Source organism: Corythoichthys intestinalis, chromosome 9 (genome assembly GCF_030265065.1).
Source record: "Corythoichthys intestinalis isolate RoL2023-P3 chromosome 9, ASM3026506v1, whole genome shotgun sequence".
NCBI lineage: Eukaryota > Metazoa > Chordata > Actinopteri > Syngnathiformes > Syngnathidae > Corythoichthys > Corythoichthys intestinalis.
The window spans coordinates 45282178-45296745 of NC_080403.1; the positions used below are offsets into that span (position 1 = coordinate 45282178).

General features: G+C 37.3%; 1 protein-coding gene across 1 annotated transcript; it reads left to right on the plus strand.

Annotated features, from left to right (window-relative positions):
• Positions 1-400: 400 nt before the first annotated feature.
• On the plus strand, positions 401-11365 carry LOC130921278 (neuronal vesicle trafficking-associated protein 1-like). The gene is made up of 5 exons (XM_057844964.1): positions 401-594; positions 850-995; positions 6494-6610; positions 9404-9514; positions 10143-11365. The coding sequence occupies exons 2-5, from the start codon at positions 867-869 to the stop codon at positions 10344-10346; spliced, it is 561 nt and encodes a 186-aa protein (XP_057700947.1). The 5' UTR covers positions 401-594; positions 850-866; the 3' UTR covers positions 10347-11365.
• The last annotated feature ends 3203 nt before the right edge of the window (positions 11366-14568 follow it).

The window sequence follows — 14568 nt, forward strand, 5'->3', positions numbered from 1 at the left end:
TTCCATATAGTGTATAATACATACTATATGGCAATAGGCCTATGTTTTTTTTTTTTTGGTAATAAAACAGAGTTTTTCTAACCAGACGGAGGAGGCACACTTTAAATATACTAAAGTTATATGGGCATCTTTGAGTGGACTTCAAGTAAAATTGAAGAATCTCGAGGCCGGGCCGAGTGTCCTCTTTTTTGGGAATCAAAATATGGTCACCCTACCATATGGATTTAAGAAAATGGAACCGAAAACAAAAATGTTTGGTTGCTTTCTTTTGAAGTACATTTGGACTCTTGGCCCCAAGCAGTAAATCCATTGTGGCGTCCCCAACCACTTGCAAGTGAGAAGGAGAGACGTGCTCAGAGGATGCAATGAGGACGTTACATCACTTGCAGTGCAGCAAGCAGCATGTAGAGGGGACTGAGGCTGCTTGGCCATATTGTGCACCAGCAGCATATCTGCTCTCCTCCTCCATCGCAGCGGCTGCGTCACACATTGAGGCGCTTGTCTACATGACATAATCAACAGCATACGGCGCCGTTTAAGAAAGGAATATAATTACAATCGACTTTTTCAACAACAATACACGCGGCGGACAAGGTGAGTGTTCAAATTTTTATTCTAATTTGGCTGAGATGCATTTTGCATCATGCGATTGGTGCATTTTTCTTTTCACGGTCTATCAAAATGAAACACCTCACCATGGTTTTAAGTAATGCTATTTTAGAACAAATATGAAATGCAACCAAATGGTTTATATCAGCACAATGGCATATGATGTTAAACATGAATAATAAAGGCCGGTGCACGAATCCCCCTCCCCCTCTCCTCTTCTTCATCTTCACTCTCCGTTAGGTTGGTGCGCGCACAAAATGGTTAAACTGGGGAATAATTTCAGCGAGAAAAACAATGGGAAGGGGGCCTCTGAAGATGGATTTGACACCATCCCCCTCATCACACCTCTTGATGCCAGCCAGCTTCATTTTCCTCCACCGGACAAGGTAAAAAGGTTTTGACAAAGATTTGAGATATTGGCTCTATTTCAGGGTTGGGGAAACCAAAAGCTAAGTTGTGCATAGAGATAAACATAATTGATAAAAAGTCTTTAAACAGTTTCAACTTCAACGATGCATTTACCATGTTAACCCTTTATAGGGCAGTCATTTAATGAAAAAAAACAACAACTCAAATTGGGGAATATTTAGCAAAAGTATATTTCTATTTTTAATTCAAGTTTATTCATTTATAATTGTATTCATTCATTAGTATAACAGTAATTTTCAGACTATTAGGCGGACCAGACTATAAGCCGCCACCCACCGAATTGGACATGAAAACGGCATTTGTTCATAGATAAGCCACACTGGACTATAAGCCGCAACTGTCCTCACTGCATTATGGGATATTCATAGGCGGATCTACTATTCAGGCGAAGTAGGCGATCGCCTTAGGCCCCCAACCACTAGGGGGCCCCCAACCAGCTGCCCTTGCCCCAACGAACAAGAGCTTGGGCCACCGGAGCCAGTAGCGCCCCCAACTATTCGTCATGTATAATTATGTCAGCATACCAAACAAACAAATAAAACAAAAAAGAAAGCCATTTAAATGCTGCATTTATATTATCTCTCCCTCACACACACACGCAATACAATGGACTGTTCCACGACGACGGACTGAGTATCAGTCGCTTGGCTTCATTTAGCACCGTTTAGCTTTGCTTAGCTCCGTTTAGCATCGCTTAGCTCCGCTTAGCTGTTCGTTAGCTTCACTTAGCTCTCGCCACTAAGCTCGCTATTTTTTAGAGGTGCACGATAATTATCATTCCGATAATAGGAATTATGACGTCATCCCAATAACTCCAATAACATTATATATTATCGGGTCTATTAATATTTTTGGCAGGGTGTCGGATTGGGATGTGAGCGTTTGTTTCCACTCCTGTTTTGCCAATATGCAAAGTTTTGTTAGTGTTCTAGAGGCTGTATTTTTCCTTCAATGAGTTGTAAACCTTAGTATGGCAATTAGCAAATGTTTGCATTTTATAGTATTGTGTTTACAAGTTCTTGAGAAGCCTTTTGGTTGTTGATAGGCTTGCTGTTCTATAATTGCTAGGTTAAGAAAGTTGTTTCATGGACAAAGACGACTAAAGTCTCCTCTTGCACCAAATGTTTTATCTGCTGACAAAGCACAATACATGTGGGGTTTATGTTTGTTTTAGATCAGTGCTCATGGTTCAGGGGAACGCATCGTCAATGATATTGGCTGATTGATTGTGATTGACTCAAATTATATTTATTTGAAAAAATTAATATTTGCACTTTTTTGAAGTCAAAACTGTTCTTGTCTTTGTTTTGTTCATTATAATAATGTTCATGTCATCATGAAAATTCTCGTTTGGTCAAAGGCAAATCTATGCTGACTCAACCACTAGTATTTTTGACCTACAGGTGTTCAAAAACTCATATATTACTTATATAAACTTATATATATATAGTATATTATCGGTTATTGTATTGGTATCGGCCTGAGGAGCAGGAAGTTATCGATATCGGTATCGGTGTCAAAAAATGGATATCGTGCACCCCTACTACTTTACAGCTCACTTGCTACTTTGCACGTCGGCTATCGTTTATTTTGAACACATGAGCGAACGTGCTCTCCATGAGAGCCAAAGTGCAGTGAGGGAGAAGTTGAGAACAGGCCGCTAATGCCTCTTTTAACTTTCTTCTTCTTCACACCGAACATAAAATACACGACAGCACACCCTGTGGCAAAACAATGCAGTAGTTCCAATCAGTCATACAATTACACTCAACAGCTGGTTAACAGCATTTGCTAACGAAAAAAAATTAAATCTATTAGTGACACCACAATGAATGACGAAGAATGTTTTTTTTTTTTTCTCCGTGTAACGCTTTCGGTTAGCAAACATTTCAAAATAAAAGCACGTCATGTTCGTCATATAAATAACGATTTGCGGAGTTAATCCCACATACTTCAGAATTAATATTATAATATGTTGAGTAAATACTACAGAATACAGATTCAACACTAAGAATAGCTTTCAAATGACACTCTTTATGACAAATATGATTGGCAATGAATAATTATTATAATTATTATACCTCTATTATTTATAGTAATATACTATAATAACAATGCTAGAATTTTTTTTAAAGAACTGTTTTGAATAATGTTGGAAAGGCAAAGTCAGTGTTCTGAATCTGTTTACTTTCCATTCTTTTGCACTAGTAAATGCTATCAGCATTTAACCTCATTGTTTATTTGTGATTAATTATTGTTATTTACATGATTATTTGTACTTTAATAAAGAATTTAAGTGTTCCAAAATGGTTTTGTGAATTAATAAGCGTCAACAAAAATTGCATTGCTAAATTAGTAAAAAAAAGAAAATTAGATTAGTCGACAAAACTAGTCGGCTGACTAATCAGGAGAAAATTTGTCGTTTAGGACAGCCCCTAGTGAACCGGAACATATTTTCTCCACATCCTTCTCACCTTTATAACCCCTGACCCATGAAGAGGGCCCCTGGATATGTTCGCCTTAGGCCCAAGAATTGCCAAGTGCGCCACTGGTTATACGAAAAGATATTAACCGGTTAACACTTTATGTGACAGCGGCATCATAAGACTGTGATAAGACTAAATGAACCACCATGAAGCTCATTCCTTCAAGAAGCTTCATTTGGGAAAGACAGTCAACCTCTGCTGCCACCTGCTGTTGTCCAACATGTCTCCTAGCATGCATTGTGGCGCTGCAGACAAAACTCATGTTCTGTGCTACTTATTTCTTCAGTTACTGTTCCAGTTGTTTCATTAATTGCTGTTTATTGTATAAGAGTGTCATAAGACAAACATAATTATGATGTGACACTGTCATGAGCCTTAATGAATTCTTATAACAGATGTCATTTAGTGTCATCTAGGAAATTATCTCACTTTTGAATGGATGTAAAGGATCCAAACTGGACACAAATGGAGTTAGTGACATAATTTGCTGGATGACACTTAACGACATCTGTCATAAGCATTCGGTAATGCCCATGATAGTCTATATGACGGTCTTATGACAGTCTTATGACACTGCTGTCAAATAAAGTGTTACCTATTAACTCAAATAAATAAACAAATAAGATGGACTGGACTATAAACTGCAGGATTCAAATTGAGGGAAAAAAGTAGGGGCTTATAGTCCAAAAATTACGAAAAATATCTTTAAAAAATATATGTAATTATATTTGAGACCTGGCTATCACATATGACATTTTTTTGGCCTCACTTGTTTGCCAAATGTTAATATTGTGGCCTAATTGATCCAGAAATGTGATGTAGATTCTACATCACATCCTACTGTACATTCCAGAAGAATATGGATGGCAGGTTTAATGAGGTTGAGTTTTATTTTTTTTAAACTTCCAAAAATAGTTGCTTGCCCTATAAAAGGGTCACGGGGACGGCGCCCAATCAATTTTGAACTGAGAGTGTCTCCAGTGGATTAATATACATTGTACATTATTTCCATGAATGGTAGTGATAAGTTAATTTAAAAAACAACACAAAAAACCCAAACACATATCATGTGACCTCATTTGTACCAGTTACAAGCTAAGTTTATTCCTCCGTGCATGTGAACTGTATACCCACAGTGAAGAAAATAGTATTTGAACACCCTGCTATTTCGCAAGTTCTCCCACTTAGAAATCATGGAGGGGTCTGAAATTTTCATCGTAGGTGCATGTGGGAGAGATAATCTAAAAAGGAAAATCCAGAAATCACAATGTATAATTTTTTAAACGATTTGTGTGATACAGCTGCAAATACGTATTTGAACACCAGAGAAAACAAGGTATAGTCGCCTTTGTTTGCAATTACAGAGGTCAAACGTCTTCTATAGTTTTTCACCAGGTTTGCACACACTGCAGGAGAGATCTTGGCCCACCCCAGTCAGGTTTCTGGGCTGTCGCGGAGAAACACGGAGTTTGAGCTCTTTCCAAAGGTTTTCTATTGGGTTTAGGTTTGGAGACTGGCTACGTCATGCAAGAATCTTGTTATCCGTCTTACAGAGCCATTCCTTGATATTCCTGGGTATGTGCTTCGAGTCATTGTCATGTTGGAAGACCCAGGCACGACCCATCTTCAATGCTCTGACTGAGGGAAGGAGGTTCTTCCCCAATATCTCACAATACAGGGCTCCAGTCATCCTCTCTTTAATACAGTGCACTCTTCCTGTCCCATGCACAGAAAAACACCCTCAATGCATGCTGCTAACACCACCATGCTTCACAGTAGGGATGGTGTTCTTGAGATAGAACTCATCATCCTTCTTCCTCCAAACACTATGAGTGGAATTAAGACAAAAAAATTCTATTTTAATCTCATCTGACCACAAAACCAGCTCCCATGACTCCTCTGCATCATCCAAAGGGTCATAGGCAAACTTAAGACGGGCCTTGACATGTGCTGGTTTAAGCAGGGGAACCTTCCATGCCATGCAATATTTAAACTCATGATGTCTCATGTATTACCAACAGTAACCTTGGAAACAGTGGTTCTTTCCAACCTTGTGAAGGCTTGTGGAAAGCTCTTTGGTCTTGACCATGTTACAAGTTTGAGTCGTACTCATTTTATGGGGCTGACAGGTGTCAAACAAGTGCATCTGATTCAGGATAATACATGGAGTGGAGGTGGACTTTTAATAGGTGGACTAACAGGTCTTTCAGGGTCAGAATTCTAGCTGATAGACAGGTGTTCAAATACTTATTTGCAGCTATATCACAGAAATACCGTATTGGCCCGAATATAAGACAGTGTTTTTTGCATTGAAATAAGACTGAAAAAGTGGGGGTTGTCTTATATTTGCGGTCTAGACATTATACCTATTCACGACGCTAGATGGCGCCAGATATCATTGAAGCGATGTCTGTCATGACGGATCTCAGCTACTCTCAAGTTTAACCAGTTTGCATTATTCTATTGCAATGTTTTTCCATATTCAGATTTGTTCCAAGACTACAGTTAGTTACTCCTCCCTTTGATGGTTATTGCAGTAATTGCAATTTTGTTGTTTTTTCACAATAGATTGGTTTATTTACATTTCAAAAACCAGATGCCATTCATTTACGAATGTGATTGCACTTTACATATTTAAATGTTCATTTATTAAGATTTGAATGAGGCAAAATAACATGCTTTTTCTCTCAAATATATTGTTATAATCATTTGCTTCAGATGGACTGTAAATATTTTCTGTATAAAACGTCTTATAATCAGGGCCGTCTTATACTCGGGCCAATACGGTAAATTGTTGAAAAAAATCATGCATTGAGATTTCTGGATTTTTCTTTTTAGATTATCTCTCTCACAGTGGGCATGTACCTACAATTAAAATTTTAGACTCCTCCATTATTTCTAAGTGGGAGAATTTAATAACAGGGTGTTCAAATACTTATTTTTTTCACTGTATGTGTGTGTGTTTTCAGGTGGTGGTGAAGACAAAGGCTGACTATGACGGCGAAAGCAAGAGGGGCAAAATTAGATCCCCTAAAATCGCTGAGTTCTCAATAAGCATCATTGAAGGCGTGTCTGAGCGACTCAAAGTAAGACTCCAAATTTCACACAAGTGGAAGTCCAGATATTTTGACAACAAAGTGTACTTGAGCCATTGATTGCAACAAATATCTAATCCTCCTAATCAAAATGGATTGGATGTCTATTGCCATCCTCTGTGTTTTTAATAGAATATTTCTATTTTTACCAACTGCCATAATACACACTCTGTGAATACACATGCTAGGCTGGCAGGGAATTAATTCAAGACAAAAGTACAGTATCATTTTAAAAACAACCCACCTGTTTCTTGGTCAATTTGCGGAATTAAAATGGCTATGACCCATTTACACGAAGGATCCTTCATACCTCAGAGGCTCACATGAATTCAGCCGCCACTATGGCCATGTCCTTTGAACAGCAGCTTCTGTTGCACCTCTTTGGAGATGTAACAATTTAAAGATGCATGAGTTAAACAGTGCAGGCTAGTCCTTCGCCAACAGGAATGTCATTGTCAGATGTGATCAAAACCTTTTTGAAGTGCTGCAGGGAATTCTTGCTTCAAAAGATCTTTGCGAAAGTCCTGTTGCTTTGTGTTTGTTTGCTGCTTTGATGTGCAGCTCCTGGATTCGGAGGAAAAAAAAAAACATCTTCTCCATGACCAACTTTGTTTTTCAATGACATATTTACATCTTGCTATTTTTAGGCTTTGACTGAAGCAATTAAAGTATGGTTTCCCCCAAAATATGACATACCGTATTTACATCTAGGCCAATGATTTTTGCAGTTCTTGTTGAAATAACCTACAATTTTGAAAGACACTCAGAAACATTCATATTTAAATTTTTAAAAATCTATTAAAAAATTATCTCAAGTCTTTCACTGCCAGCCAGCCCAGGTCATAGAGTATGTTATGGTAGTTAGTAAAAGAGGGTAATTTAATTTTTAATAAATAAATAAATGAATAAATAAATTCACCTACTAACTGCAATAGCGGTCCAATCCATTTGAACTGAAATATCACTTCCAGCCCCTCCCTGATTAAATGGACTGGACTTCTATTGCCATCAAAGGCAAGCCAAAGAGTTAAGATATGCGAGTTAACAAGAGATAGACAAAATAAAATAAACAATAAATAAATTCCTCAGAGCAAAGCAACTCAGTCAACAATCATTTGAATTTGTCTTATTCGTCTCCCTCTCCCAATTTATCACAATCATTTTATTGAAAGGGATAAACTGACAGAAAGGCTTGTAGTTCTTAAAAGATCAACTTTATTATGAGTTAAAATAATTTGATATCGAAACCCCTGTTGATATTTTCGTTTTTATACAATTTTTAAAATTAGTTTAGGTCACCATTGTTGTTGACGTTGCAGGGCGGCGACGTCACATAGTTACGCTGCTGGGCTTCCAGATTATGACTCTTGCAACGTAAACACTCTGTTCAACACTTTCAATTTGAACCCGAGAGGAACATTAGTGAGCATGACAGCACTGTCCATAGATCAAAAAACAAGCAGCAAAAGCAAAATGAGCAGGAAAGATGGGATGAGACAAGACGAGAGTAGGAAAAAAAATGGTGTGCTACACTGGCGAAACGCCCGACAAGAGGCAAATTTAACACCCGAATTACTACCGTGCACTTCTAGTTTATTTTGTTTAGATGCATACAGACAGAAACTACTTAAGATGCCTTAAGAAAATACTTCAACGTTGTAATATCAAATAAGGGTGATTTAAATATGCTACATGACTAAGGTGGTCAAAAGATCAACTATCTGCCTTAAAGCTAACACAAGAAAACACTATGCATAAAAATAGTATGAGAGGGAAACACATATAAAAAGTATTTTGAGGCAATGAAAAGAGAATAAGACTCAATAAAAACACAAATAGTAAGTACTCGCTACTTTTAACCGACGTGCACATGTTTGACGCCTCGCCGCGTAAAAGGAATCATAAAACATAGTGCCCGCTGTAGGTCAAAACATATACTAAATAATATATTTTTAAATCAATGGCAATATTTTATGTGTTTCTAATAACATACTTTAGTAAAAGACAATAATTGTGGCTTATTAGAGCCTATAAGTCTTTAAGTCCGAGGTTCCATTTGAGTTTTATCTTATTTTATTTAAAATGGTTTATATGTTAAATGGTGTTAATATAGTATATATTTAATTACATACGACATTTTTAATGAGCATTTTTTCAAATTCTGTTTATTACTATTTGAGTAATTGTAAATACGTCCAGTCAAAATTGGATGCAAAATGGAGAATGCAAAACACTGCAGGAGGGCCACAATTGACTCCTGGGCCACATGTTTGAAACCCCTTTCCTATATGAAAGTAATTAAAAAAAATTAAAGTAGGGGAAAAATTCCTAACTCATGCATTAAAGGGTTAAAATGTGATTTTTTTTTGTGGGGGACACACCCTCCATTGCAACATTGTACATTTATTGGTCATCTTGGTGCCCAAAAACAAAACAGTGTTAAAGTGAGTCAGTTTCATTGACAAAAAATATTCAGTGGTTACAATCACATTGACTTGACTTTCATTACAATCGTCTCAAACTTAAAAAAAAAAAGTTGCGTAAAACCAACTGTATACTAATTTTGTGTTTATAGTAAGGTACAAGGCTAGGCTATAAAGTATTTCAAGACTCTTACATCAATGGCGGCCATTGACAGCAATGGACGTCAAATTCATTGAAAATGGGAGGCTTGGCAGTGATCATTCACTTTTGACTTATAGGAAGACCAGAAAGGAGAGAACTTTGAGGATTAATGCAGATAATTGTTTTCTAATCAACTGTGTGATGATTACTGTGTCTCAGGTGACCTTGCTGGTGATTTGTGCCCTGGCCTTTTTAGTGTGCGTGGTGTTCCTGGTGGTCTACAAGGTCTACCAATACGAGCAGCCATGCCCTGACAGTTTTGTCTACACGGTAACCAATTGTGACTTTTTTTTCAAGCAGTGTTGTTTTTAGAAGCCCTCTTAATTTTTGGGTTAGTCTTATAGACGAAAATACTTACAGTATTAGTCATATTTTAGTCACTTAAAAATGTGTTCGTCTTCATCTAGCTTTAGTCGACGAAATCTCATACAAATTTCACACGACCCCATGTTTCAGCTTTTACAAGGACAACGTCAACTATGTAATGATAGCAGGAAAAGAAGTACCGTAATTTTTAGACTATAAACAGCTACTTTGTCCACAAGCCACATTTTTAGCTCATCATCACGTCATTGTCATGAAAAAAAATTGTTCGTTGATGAAAAATCTTCATTATCGGCACTGTACACAAAAACAACTGTTTTCAACTTTATGACAAACGCGGATACTTATGATAATTTAAGTGCTAAATCTGAGCTTCTCCATTGTCTAATTTCCATTTAAAGTATGATAAGTTGCTTGAACCGCCATCCATCTTTTGTAGCGAGCTATTCTATTAGCTAAAGTTCTTTAGAATTTAACAGCCAGTTACATAACCCTTTAAAGAGCAAAGATTAAGATGACTCATACCTCACAGTTCTTACACATCTTTTGACACTTTTATCTCCCCGTGGAGCAGCAAGGTCGCTGCATGCCGGTCGGGCTGTATGGCGGAAACTTCCCTCATCAGGGTCCGGGGGGCCGTGGGCGCCTCTTCACCCTCATCAACCACTACAACATCGCCAAACAGACCATCACGCGTTCAGTTTCACCGTGGATGACCATCATGTCTGAAGAGAAGGTCACCCAGCAGGAGACGGAGACGGCTCAGAAGCTGGCTTGAGCCTCACCTGAGAAGGCAGGATGAATAACAAATGCCGTTCAAGCAAACCTGATGCTTACATGTGCTGCGTTGCCTTCGAGGTCACAATGGTTACAATTTTCAGCAAACGGGTTTGTTTGAATAGCATGTGCTGTTATTTATTGTTACATAGATGAGTGGCATACATGTAGAAGTGCCATTCATACACACACACACACTCTTGATGTTAACTTTGTACATATACGAGCTAGAACTCAATTTAGTGAAATGACTGTGAACTTTCATGTTTGTGACACATTTAGATGAACGTGCACGCACAACACTTAGAACTGTACTTTGCTTTTTGTCACACTGGTTCCTCTAGAACCCGTTTTAGTTGTCATCAGGAAATGTTGGCAATGTAAATGTCTATCAGGTGCAAAACTCCATTCCCAATAATTTAGGGTAAATCGTACCGATATTAGCTCTGAATTCAATGCAGTGTTTTCTAGAAAAATTCTACTAAATTGTTGCGAGTGGAGGCTTGACACCGACTGGCTGCACCAGCGAATTAACCATTTCACACAATTTCTGGCTGTGCAGTTTGACCTCGACTGCTTACTGCATAATATTGCTGTCAAGTTTTTCAGTGTTTATGTATCGATTGTATTTCGAAAAGAATGCCATCATTTTTGTGAACAGTGCGCTATTTGCAGGCAACAAGATGTAAAGGATACATTTAAGCATCAATTTTATGCTGCTATACTGTATGTTTTTGCTTTGATAGTAATGACGCTGTATTGTGCCACACCTTGCATTTATTAATGTCATCGGATGGTGACTGGAAGCCGTCCATTTACTGACTGTTTTAGTTGAACAATCTGAAAGTAGTTGCTTGCTCTGCTGCTTTGTTTTCTTGTATGTGTCTGTTAAATGGTCACAAATGCCTAATTTTCATACAGTGTGATAAGTACCATTGAAGTGCATTTGCTACATTAAATGTTAAATGAAGAATTGGAATAAAGTGCCCACGTTTCCCACCAACAATATTGTTGTTTTTTTCTTTTTAAAAAAAAATCTATTGTGACATTTATGTCCCTACTATAAATTAAGCTGTATTTTCACTAAAGTTGGGCAAATAGTCATTCAATGAATTTTTTTGTGCATTATCAAAGGCGTACCGCAAGCAACACGTCACTTGCTCTTAAATATTCATGACATCAGCAATTGTTGTTAGGCGGGTCAACCTCCCATTTGTCCCTAATAGTAAAATGAATGGAAATAGTGTACGAACGAGATATTTATGGAGCTAAACCTACCAATTCTGCCCGAAAATAATGCCCCTGTCTCAAAATTCACTGGTAAAGATGTGGAAGAACATACAAATGTTCAGCTAAAGCGATGGCTTGAGTGTCGAGGGCTGAAAAAGACGGGAAAAAGAGGCAACTATATGGCCCGTCTTTCTTATATACTATATCCTCTGGTTGTCTTGCGTCTATGACCGTTCTTGGGGCAATTTACATTGCCTTTTTTGTGTAGCGATCGCAAATGCTACTCAGTGACAGCCAACGAACACTTTTAATTTTTTCATTAATAAAAAAATCTTAATTCTATAATATATTTACACTTCCCCCTTACTAAAGTTTTTTTTTTTTTTTTAACAACAGAAAAGGTAACCATTTAAAATTTTTTCAGGTCATTGATTGTTAGACAGAAGCAGCACGGCAAAACGCCACGCTAAAAAATAAGTAAAAATATCAAAATGGCTTACCTCTTCGTCCTCTTTAGAACCATGGCCCCCAACAAAATGTTTACTGAATATGAAATGTAAATGGCTTCACCTTAAACCGGTCTTTTGAACGTCCGTGCAAGTTGATCCATTCTTCACATTTTTTTTCCTCTGAGTTTTTGGCTTTGGGAAACGTATGAAGAAAACTTACTTCATATGTCGTAATGTCTAGAGTCGTTTCTACAAGTTCCATGGCAGCAGTGTTTGATCGGCATGTTTTTTTGATGGATTACCGGAGAAAACAAGCAGAAATAACATGGATTGGATGCGAGGGCGTGTCTACAATGTCCCACTTCCGCGTTACGATGGCGACGTCACGGTCTAAAAATAGCATTCGTGTAGTACGCTATCGCCGTCTATTATAAATTCATGGGTACATTTTCTTCTGTTAATTTTCTTTGTAATGAATTTTCCAATGTCTCCAGTGTTTCATTCAAATTCAGTCTATAAAATAACTAATATAAGTAGGATAACAATCCAAAGATTTTGGCGTTTTATGAAGTACATTCACTGTGGTAGATTAGAACGTGTCTACGTTGTTAAAGAAATTAATTGAATCATTTCAAAAGGTTTATTTGTAAAATTATGGATTTCTCATCAATTATCCATAGTTATGTTAGCTATTAAGCTAGTAATGCTAGGCTGAGGGTTAACTTTAGCACAAAATGTCCCCTCTGTTAGTGTCCATTCTGTCACGTACGAATGGCATCCAATATATTGGAAAATCCTTTCAGGAGCCAATCCTAAGTGTTCCACTCTGGGGGGCGCTAGAGGACAAAAAAAGGCCCCCTTGTGAGGGCTGCGCATCGACAGTGATCGACAGTTCAACTACTTTTCTCTTAACTGAGAAATACTTTAAAGGGATAACAGGTGGGCTCAAGGGTTTTGACAGCAAAAAAAAAAAAAAAAAGAAATCCAAATAAATTGAAGTCCTTCTAACAAGTTAAATGTTGACTCACCATTAAGAGCCCAGAAGAACCTTTATGCTTTCATTTCAGTCCCAATAGAGCATCCTGACAGTGTTATTGCCTGTGGCATCATGCATGTCCGGTTTTCACAAGGCCTTAGAAATGGTGCCAAAAGTAACATTAATCACTCACAGATATTGTCACAAGGAAAGTCCCTTGAATGAGTGTAAATGAGGTCCCTCTGATTTACACACACTCCCGTCTTGCTACGACTAACCTTCATTCCCCTCCTTTCAAGGGCAAACCTCCACACCTCTAGTTTCTCCTCCACCTGTTCCCTGTTCTCACTACAGATCACAATGTCATCTGCAAACATCATAGTCCATGCAGATTCCTGTCTAACCTCTTCCGTTATCATGTCTCATCACCATAGCGACCAAGAAGGGGCTCAGAGTTGATCCCTGATGTAGTTCCACCTCATCTATGAACTGGTATTATTATACTGTAACATAAGACTTCACTATCAGTTCACGGGACACGTGGCTCATGGCCGATCCGTAGGGGGCCTATTTTCAAAAACTTAACATTCTAATATTTTCAAAACCAAACCCGCTAGCGACCTAAAACCAAAACAGGCACCTGTCTTAGGCATATATGAGTCTCCATTAGCAGCGACATAAAAAAATTCTAAGTTGTTTCCTAATAAAATCCCGATTAACTATTTTTTATATAAGTAAACTTAAAATGGTTATTAAATTCTTAAATTTTACACGAGATGCACAAAAACACCGAATGCAGAGATAATCACCTATATTTTCAGGATCAATAGCAATATTTAAAATATCATTTGAAGTTTTTGCCCAAAATAGCAACAGAATTTTTAAATTTTTATTATGATTATTATTTTTTTTTATTAAGTTTTCAACAGTTAATAAATCACTCACTTTTCACATCAGAACTTCATACTTGAGGAAAGCATACAGAACCATCTTAATTTTACCCGACAAAAGCAAAATTAGCATTTTTCTATATGCAATCACAATTTATTTAGGTTGAATTCTGCTATTGTGTAGGGATACAAAATCCAATTTGGTGGCCGTCACAAAACCAAGAGCTTTCAAGTTGAAAATTCTAGTAAATAAATGTTTAAATCGTGGAATTTCTCTAGATATGAACGTAAAACAGTCTAGACTCTTGGTTAAAAGCAAAAAACCGGGCAGTTAGCATTCATTTTATGTAAATGTCTCAAGCAAAATTTACGGCATTGTGTAATCCAACAGGGCGGCCATCACGAAACTAACAGCTTCTTAAGTTGAAAATTGTTGTAAATAAATGCTTAAATCGCGAAATTTCTATAGATATGAACATAAAACACTCTAGACTCGGTTAAAAGCAAAAAACCGGGCAGTTGTCATTCATTTTACGTAAATATTTCAAACTAAAGTTAGGCAAATTTTTTCCCATTCATTTCATTGTATTTACAACGTTTCAAGGTGCATGCATGGTGCTGAAAATATAATAATTACCTTTGAATCCTTGACCAAAATCACTCTCGAGACATTCCTGC